At 42.1% G+C, this 9,193-nt stretch overlaps 1 protein-coding gene and 1 long non-coding RNA gene across 13 annotated transcripts in view; one reads left to right on the plus strand and one right to left on the minus strand.

The window, feature by feature from the left end:
* cast (calpastatin) overlaps window positions 1-5,446 on the minus strand; it is a 34,148-nt gene extending 28,702 nt beyond the window's left edge. For 4 of the 12 annotated variants that reach the window (XM_081718892.1, XM_081718895.1, XM_027004134.3 and 1 more), the window contains exons 1-2: window positions 4,133-4,183; window positions 3,971-4,009 (exon numbers count right to left, since the gene is read on the minus strand). In XM_081718892.1, the coding sequence (XP_081575018.1) occupies window positions 3,971-4,009; window positions 4,133-4,168 (75 nt within the window). In that variant the 5' untranslated portion in view covers window positions 4,169-4,183. Of the gene's footprint in view, window positions 1-3,970; window positions 4,010-4,132; window positions 4,184-4,640; window positions 5,235-5,310 lie in introns of those variants that run through there. The other 8 variants (XM_081718893.1, XM_081718896.1, XM_081718890.1 and 5 more) reach the window with 6 other exon arrangements.
* Window positions 113-1,560, plus strand: LOC145658932 (uncharacterized). The gene is made up of 2 exons (XR_014124812.1): window positions 113-265; window positions 489-1,560. It is a non-coding gene; the product is annotated as an uncharacterized LOC145658932 (long non-coding RNA).
* Window positions 5,447-9,193: the final 3,747 nt, after the last annotated feature.

Genomic DNA, 9,193 nt, shown 5'->3' on the forward strand with positions numbered 1-9,193 from the left:
AAGGAGAGGAAAAGGAAGGGGCGGGGTCAGGTTAAGGGGCGGGGTCAGGTGGAAGGGGTGGGGTGGGGCTCAGAAATAACCCAGCTACAGTGGCAGTGATTAGGGAGGGAAATCGAGGCTAATTTAGGAGTGAAACTGAGAGTTTGTCAACCAGACTGAATCGTATCTCATGGGAATACGTCTTAAAGCATAATTTCTCTGGAAAACAAAAAAGAAGCAGACATCAGTAAGCATGGTAAAAGCCTAACTATTGGAAGTAATTAAGGTAAGGTTCACAGAAACAGAGCCTTTTCCAGCAGCGGTGTTGGGAATGGCTCTGTGCTAAGGCATTATGTAAAGAGCGTCATCACGGACACCCACACAAGTCCTTGACATCACTGTGCCTCCATACATTTAGAGAGTATGAAAAACATACACAAAGTGGCAGTGACAGAATGAACAACCTAAAGTAGGCATGTCATAAAAGTTTCCTTTCATTACTTCCACAGCAAACACACAAGAAGCAAGAACAAAGCATGTTCAGACGAATACTGGCATGCGGGAGCACGTGGGCATGGATAAGTAACCTCAATCACTTTCTCCTGACAAGATTCATCCAGTGTAGGTGTGAATTTAAGTAACAGTGCAATGAAGTGTGAATATATTGCTCAGTTAAGGCTACAACATAAGTGGTCTGAAAGGGGAAAACTATATCTATAAAAAAAACCCCCACAAACTCCAAAGAAAGGGTGCACAGCAACATAACGTTGTGGGAACAAAGTCTAACATTTCTAGAGAAAAGTAACTGATTGTAACTGAATTGCCTCATGATTTCCTGCTGACTTGTCCTAGGTGGTGGTCCATTAAGTTGTTTGGAGTGAGTAATCCGAATACAATGTGATAGAACCTATTACCTGAGCATTTGTTTCACAGAACACATTTGTAAAGACTGTAGGTGCGCTTGTAATCTAAATCCTATAACAGTGGGAGCTTGTTTTTTGCACTCTTCTGGACAGAGATCTCGAATGTTGCTTCTGGGATCTGCTGGAGCCAATCTCCCAGTTTGGGGGTCACAGCCCCTACTGCTCCGATTGCTACTAGAACCACTGTTTCCTTCACCTTCCACATCTTCTCCAGCTCTTCGTATTTCTCGGGTTTTTCGTGTTCCTTGTTCCTGATGTTTCTATCGCTTGGGATTGCTACATCTATCACTACGGCCCTCTTCTGCTGTTTATCCATCAATACTATGTCTGGTTGGTTATCCATTACCATTTTCTCTGTCTGTATCTGAATATCCCACTAGATTTTAGCATGGTCATTCTCCACCACCTTCTGCGGTCTATCCCAGTTTGACCTTGGAACCTCCAGCCTGTACTCAGCACAGATGTTTCTATATTTTGTACATATATAGAATATATATATTTCTCTATGCATATATATATTTCACATATATAGAATATCTATATTTCTCTATGCACCCCTGTTTTCTTTTTCCTCAGTTTGGACAGAGCACTCTCAACCATTTCACTGCGAGTTATACTGTGTATGACTATGTATGTGACAAATAAACCAAACTTGAAACTTGTATACTATGCCTGTCACTTAGTTGAGGCGTTCCATGTTTGCTCTATCTGCTAGCATCTTGCATCCCGCTGTTATGTGCCGGATTGTCTCAGGGGCATCTCTGAACAGCTTGCATCTTGGGTCCTGCCTGGTGTGGTAGATCCCAGCCTCTACTGATCTTGTATTCAGAGATTGTTCCTGTGCTGTCTTTCAGTCCAGCCTTTTCCAGCCATTAGTAGGATTGGTGAAATGTTTCCATATCAGCCACTTCCACTATTTGCCGGTGGAACATACCATGCAGAGGTTTATCCACCTATGATGGTTCCTGCTCCTCTTCATTCCCATCCTCCTTGGGTTCCTGCTGTCTGCGGTACTCACAAAGCATGTCATCACTTGGGGCCATCTTTCTGGTGTATTCCTGGGTCTTGGTTGTTCCATCCTGGATGCTTACTAGTCCTCAGGCCACTTAGTCACAGAGTGCTGGATTTGGGATGAAACCTTTCGTGTGTTGTGAGGAGCTTCCTTGTCTTGATGTCAGTGGCTTCTGTCTCCTACTTTGGCTATGTTATTATACCAGCACCATTTGGGTGTTGATAGCCCAGATCTTGTTCTTCCCATTCTGCTGACTTCTCAGGACTGTCCTCACTCCTTATATTTGGCTGCAGCTGCTTTCCTTGTGGCCTCTTCTTGACTCCCATTAGCCTGTGGGATTCCAAGGAACTTGTAGCTGTCATCAATATCTGCTCTGGTACCTTCTGGTAGTACGATCCCTTCAGTTCTGGCTACTTTTCTATTCCTTCTATCTATTCTATCTCACTGAGGGGTTTCAGGCCTATGCAGAACAGCAGCAGGGGCAGAGCATCTCCTTGCTAAATCCCAAACTTGATGGTGACTTGTTCTATTGGATCGTAGGCCTGGTCATGTATTGAGCCATACTGAGCCTACTCACCTTAGCCACAACATGCGTGTGGAATAAACAAATCGCAATTTTATAATTGTGCACTGTGGGCATCATGACCGTTAGACATTCCAGATGATTTTAATGGATGAAATCACTCACAGTCAAATATACTGTGTTTTCATCAAAACAAAAACAAAATGCTGACCAACCTTTAACTATATCTCAGCAAGGGTCAACATTGTGTTTTAGTATGATCCAAAGTGAATCAAAGTTGGAATATATAAGAGAGTTATTTTGCCTGTGTCATGCAGTGTGAGGGAGTTCACATTTCAGTCCAACACCAACATGTCAATCTGCCTAAAACCAATCCCAAAGACCTGAAATCTTGAGGTATGCTCAACATGTGACTTTACTGGTAAACCACGGTACTTTTATCTACATGTCAGGGAAACACATACTGATGCACACACTATATTAATTTAAAGAGACACACACCCACAGGGCTGCTGCTAATAATTAGACATCAAACATAAATCTGCTGACTGAAGAAAGCTTCTAGACATGTCTGAGGGTTCATCTTGGACTTCAACCAACCTGTTAAACAAGCTAATTTAAACATACTTCCTTTTTTATAGGTTGCATCGAAAGTGCAGTGTTCTTTCAAAAGTGCTTCAGAAAAATTAAATGGGTGGGTCTTGGTCTTTCTTTTGCCCTCTGCTAGCCACTGAAATAGGAGCCACTGGTGCTGCAGACATCTGGGCTATTTATAACCACGCATAGTTCCTGAGCACATCCTTCAATACTGCCAAAGGCCACTGCAGCAGATTCTTACCTCCAGTCACACTAATGCATAGTGTGAGTGACAGACTGTCACTCACACACAGATGTATATCCAATACCCAGGCGCATAATTTTGCAAAAATATCTGACTACAAATCTGCAACGTGTTGTAATTGAGTCAGTCAAAGTAATAACAAAGGAAACATGACTTAAAGGGTCTCTTGTGTTGCACTGGCTTAGCATAGTACGTGCTCTCACAGGACTGATTCATATCAGGGTTGGGCCATGTTAATCACTAATCCTCAGCTGTGGTCTACCTATGGGTGTTAAGCCTGTCAAAATGATCAAACTTAATACCATGGTAGCAACAAAAAGAAAAAGTGCCACCTGTGTATAAGTAATCGTTCTTCTTATTGTCTGCTTGACTGCTTCATCTTGCTGTCAAAAATTATATTGTAGGTAGTCTGATAACGTACAATAGAACTCACTGCACGGCATAAATAAATGCAGTGCACCAGATGGAGACAAAATGTAACTCAGTTGTGTAATTGGTCTGACAGCTACCTTCATTAAAACGGTGGTTCTCAAACAGTCCTTGGGTGCCCCTCTAATGAATCTGTTTTTTCTTCTAAAACTCCCTGTGCAGTTTGTTAGGCAATTGTTAAGCCCTCCATGAACAGATGGGTTACGATAGTAAACTAGGGCTAAAGTCTGGACTTGACCCAACCCATGCTGATGTGCTCCTACCTGAAACGGCGACACTGCTTTCGCAGAATCGTCTGCTTGCTGGAGGGGTTGGGGTTGGGGTTGGGGTTGGAGGTTGGGGGTTGGGGGGGGTTATAAAATGGTGTTATAGTGTAATAAATCAAAATCGTGGGAACATGTCAAATAACACAACAAGCAGCTTACATTTTTGTAAAAGGATGACGTCGCTAAATTTGACATTTGCACGCCTTTGCAAACATCAGTCAACAACAAGCTCACGGTGAACTTTCGATGTAGCTAATAAGAATTGCCCAGTGATCTTAACTTCCTTGAACATAACCTGTAACTTCACAAAAACATTAATTTAAGTAATTAATGACTTCGCCTTAACAAAGGCAACCATCATTCTACATCTGGAAACATTTATATACATTTAATTCATCTGATCAAATAAAGCCGTTTTAAAGCATGCTTTACCTCACCAAACACGAATTCAGCCAACGCCCAACTTAATCCTATTAATATAACAATTAATCATGTGGCCTTCAGGCTCAGAGTACACCCCGATTTACGGTAAATCATTCACATTTAATCTAATTTGTTAATCTGACAGTTAGCTGCTCTGTAACATATATATAGACACACGCCCAACAGTTTCCTTTCCCCGGCGGGATCACTGTGCAAGGGATGCGAGATTTACGCCAGGACTTACGAGCCTCGTCCAGTACGCAGCGTACGCCATGGCCCAGGCAGAGACGGAAAAAGAGATGGAAAGTGTCCAGTAACTAGTTTAGGGCAGAAGACCTCCGATCGTTGCGTGGCTTTTCCGATTCCTCAAGTTCCTCTCCCGACAAAGCGAGTATGTCGAGCAAACTTTGCCTGCCTGTTAAATTAGGCTCCGCAAATTATATTGTCGATGTGGTAGAAGCCTGTTTTGCGGTTTCCAATATAAGCCTAATAATGATTTACTTTTTGCTACTATTAAGATGTCTCTCCCGACAAATTTGTGAGGGCGGCATCAGAAATGAGAGACAGTAGCCAGATTTCGGCAGCTTTTTATAAGGGCAGCAGCGCACTGTTACTATGTCGATTGCGACAGATCTCTAGACTGTGAGTCGAGTTCCTATCGCACTCATCTCATTTTGGAACGCTGACTGACCGCTTTGCAAAGGGTATGCAGTTCAAATGCGAGACCAAGCTCCTTTCTGTAAACTGGGCTGGTTTGAACATAGAATGATTTACTTTTAGCAGCGTTCTCCTACTGAGTTAATGCAGTCTTGTTCTGCGTGTGACGACGGCTGAAGATGAATTATAACGTTTTAAAAAATACCGAGTCCAGAGTATCTTAAAGGATATGACGCAGGCAACAGGTAAAATCCTACCAGTCTGGACTTTTTCCGACGTCCATGGCTTCCCTTTTTGTTCGGCATATTTGCGCAGTAGTCCTTTGCCCGAATCCTACAGGGGGCTGAGTGGCGCTCTGTGCTTTGCTCCTCCTGCTCTGAGTGTGCACGCACCGAAGCAAGTTATTGCTGGGCGCTGCGAGCAAACCTGCTAATAATGTTTGAGCACAATGGGAGAACTATTTAGATACTTACAAAGACTTGCACTCTACACAGTTATTTTAGATTTTGTCTGAATGTCATGCATCACTGCATAGCCTGTACTTTATGCAATTGCACTATGTTGGAATAATAGGACCGGATACAGGACTATTGTTATAGACCTATCCAGGCCATAGCATTATTGTAAACCACTCTGAATGCAGAGAAAAATGAAAATACAACAAGAAAAAGCATAATTTTCTTTTCCATGTTTTACCATATTTTAAACCAAAATTTCAAAATTAACTGTAACAAACAATTTCATGATCACTGTCTTGGTGTTTTTCACTGTTCTACAGCAAGGCTGGTTTCACTCTTTGCCTCTTCTCATTTCACTGTGTACTTGATCAGGAACATGCAAACTTCTGTCAAACTTGCTCATTCATGGCTATCAACACAGAGCTGGCCTCTTTACTTGGATATTGCCAGGTGACTTATTTAAGGCCTATCCAAACAAAGTAACCATGGCTAATTAATTTGAACAAAAATACAATTTAACAGGTAGGCTTATCAGAACTTTATTTGAATCAGACAGTGGTAGGTTGGGTTCAGGCAGGGTGGCCCAGCTGTGCTCAAAGGAATTTGTAGACCCAAAAAGTTCATTCCAACCCTGTAACTTTGCACACTTTAATCTCGTGTTAGGATTCTCCTGAAAGAAGATGAACAAGATTAGTTCTACTGAGCTGTGTGTGGATCCAACACATTACAGAATCCTAGCAGGCACAGTATGTTAAAGATAAGACACTTTTAGAATAATAAAAAAACAACCGATCATGAGCAATGCACTGCAAATAACAGAATTGCCCACCAGGTGTCAGTGTTTCAGCTGTTATTTCATTTTGCTGTGAGACGATGTTTCCGTCATCTTATGGCACTTCCTTCAGCTAGACCTCTTAGCTAAGTTATATGACATTATTGTTATTATTATTAAGGACATGTAATGTTTTGGAGAAGGGCGATGAGGGACACTGATAAAGGTCATCTTTATCAAAATCAGAATTATAATCGCTGCCGAACACCTCTACATTCAGCAGACTGCATGCGTAGGGAGCAGGGCTGCTGCATGAACACACCTCTTGCCTTCACAAGTGGCAATTATGCATTGGCACAATAATGCTGGACCCAGCCTAATGAACTAATGGGCCAGAAAAATGGCTTGGTATCACATACCCTGCTGATTGTCACATCTACCTAGTCTATTAAACAAACACTACAGTTTCAGTCTGGCCCTGACTACATTAATTTTCCTGTAATCAGACGGTAATGGTGAGTGCTAGTAGAGCGGTATGACTCACCCTTCTAACAGCTCGCTTGAAGAGCTGAAACGAATTCCAGTCAGGCCAAGGGAAATCGGCTACAGTGGCCGGCAGACCGGAGTGGAGCTCTTATAGGCGCCCAGTGTGCCTGGAGAATTGCTAGATGTGTCGATTAAGTGCAAGTTGCAGCGTGCGGCGCAGGCAGTGACTCAGATAACATTTAGCCACACAAAGGCACTAGAGGCCAGGGCAGTGCGTGTTGACAGCCCGAGTCTCTATTGCTGGGTGAGTGGAGCAGTCCTCCACAGCACAGATAAGAGGCCAAAAGGGTCCAGTTCTCTTTGTTTCATTCTCTCGTTACCACTGTTGTAACGTCGGCTGACTGGATACTGGAGGGCTGTGGGTGATCATTTACCAAAACCTGTTTGGCGGTCAGGTCGTTTCACCCACTGCAAGTCTATAACTTTTAATTATCTGAAGGCCTTACATTTACCTAAGGTATAGAGAACATTAAAGGAATGAAAGAAATGACATTATGCATTACTGTGTATAATAAATATCAAACTAACTGCCTTTCTAGGCCATTAAACACTTTAATAAAATTGTTGTTGTGCTCTCTTAAAATACCCCTGCCAAAGGTATTGATGTACCTCTCTCATTGCAGATAAAATTAACTTTCCAGAAAAAAAAAATACACATAGGTTTCATTTTAAAAAGGACTGGCTGCTTAATTGTAAAATATTTAGGGAAAAAGCCACAAAGCAGTGAGCTAATGGACTATTGGAAAGGGGTAATTATGGGGTGCCATTGATTTGTAACTGATAGTGCGCAATTATAATTATCAAGGAAACCAGGAGGTGCCAAAGGCAGTGCTGCAGAAAAGAAAGCAGGTTGTGTTGACATAACTGTCAACAGTGAAGCTACGATTTTTCAATATGCATCACATCACAGAAAGTATTAAAATAAGACCTAGCGCACTAGCCTGCCTCACTGCTCATGAAAGGAATTTGAAGATTGGATGCTGGTGTTTATGTATGAATGTTGGTTTGTTCGGTATGATAAAACTCTGGTACTAGTTGTGTGATAATCTTAGAGAAATCTGTGCATTCAATGTTGTGGTTCATATTTGTATAGCAGCAGAGTACAGAATTGTGCATGTCACATCGTACAGTAATTTGCACTCAGAGTGTCAAAATCAGTTTTTTTATACAGTATTTATCACAGTACAGTAAGTGATAAGTAAGTGATGTTTCGTATTCGGCTGAATTAGTTGAGTTAATATCTGCTCAGTGTGTTGAGGTGTTACGCGTGTGGAATTAGAGTCTGGGTGTTTCCATTAAACATACCTACTGATATTGCTCCCCCAGGAAAGCAAAAAAGCTGGAGCAGTAGAAGCAGTGGTCGGTGTGATGAGATCATACTGCGTCCCGCTTTGCTTTGCCTGGCTGTGTTCACTCCCTCAACAGGTCTCGCAACAGAGCTTCAATGCTTTGAATCATATCGTTCCTATTGATTCTGCTGGGAGCCCTCAAGATTTCATAATCTTGACCAATATACTGAAACATAGGGCACCCCCCCACACACACACACACGCACACACGCACAGATACACACAACCCCTTTAAGTGTTTACTTAGATTTCTGTTAAGCTGCTTTTTACACTGGCTTTTGTTAAAATTGTTGTACTGAATTGAATTAAATTGAATCAAATTGCTGAATATGCATGCATGAAAAACACTGCTTAGAAATTCCACCGTACCATTTAGATTTAGATGCGAGGTTCAACAGTGCTAGTGTAGGGTTACTACTGTGCTATATATGCAGATTTGTCATGCAGCAGAATGGGACATCTCTGGCACTGGGAATGGGTTATATAAATAGACAGTAAGCAAAAGAACATTTACTTTAAGAAACATTTGTTGAATAGTTTATTAAGTCAGAATTCAGAAGTTCACTCTCCCTCTGTCCTCATCTGATGGGTGTCCCTTCCCGTCTTCACTTTGTGTGAAAGGTCATGTATGACGCTGCAGTGCGTGAGCAGCTCACAGATCTAAGCTGTGCATGCAATTAGGCATCTGATGGCAGGGCTGTGTGATAGCTCAGGCTCTGCTGTTGACTGGCAGAAATACAGGTGACCTTCTGTCAGCAGATTACATCTTATCAGCACACCGATGCTTTTGTAACTGCTCTGGTGGCCCCAAACACAGGCAAGCTTCAATGCTTTCCTTTCAGGGTGCATATCTGCGAATTCATAGGTTCACATAAAGGCATACAATAGATTCAATAACTAAGAATGTTCTTCATGGTCTTTAGACTTTATTTGAAAGTTTTGCATAAGATTCACTGTAGGCCTGCAAAGACATTGGCTTTCATTGTCATAATAGCTTCAGTCTTTCTGGGAATGC

The sequence above is a fragment of the Electrophorus electricus genome, chromosome 8 (assembly GCF_041902795.1).
Source record: "Electrophorus electricus isolate QZ-2024a chromosome 8, ASM4190279v1, whole genome shotgun sequence".
Lineage (NCBI taxonomy): Eukaryota > Metazoa > Chordata > Actinopteri > Gymnotiformes > Gymnotidae > Electrophorus > Electrophorus electricus.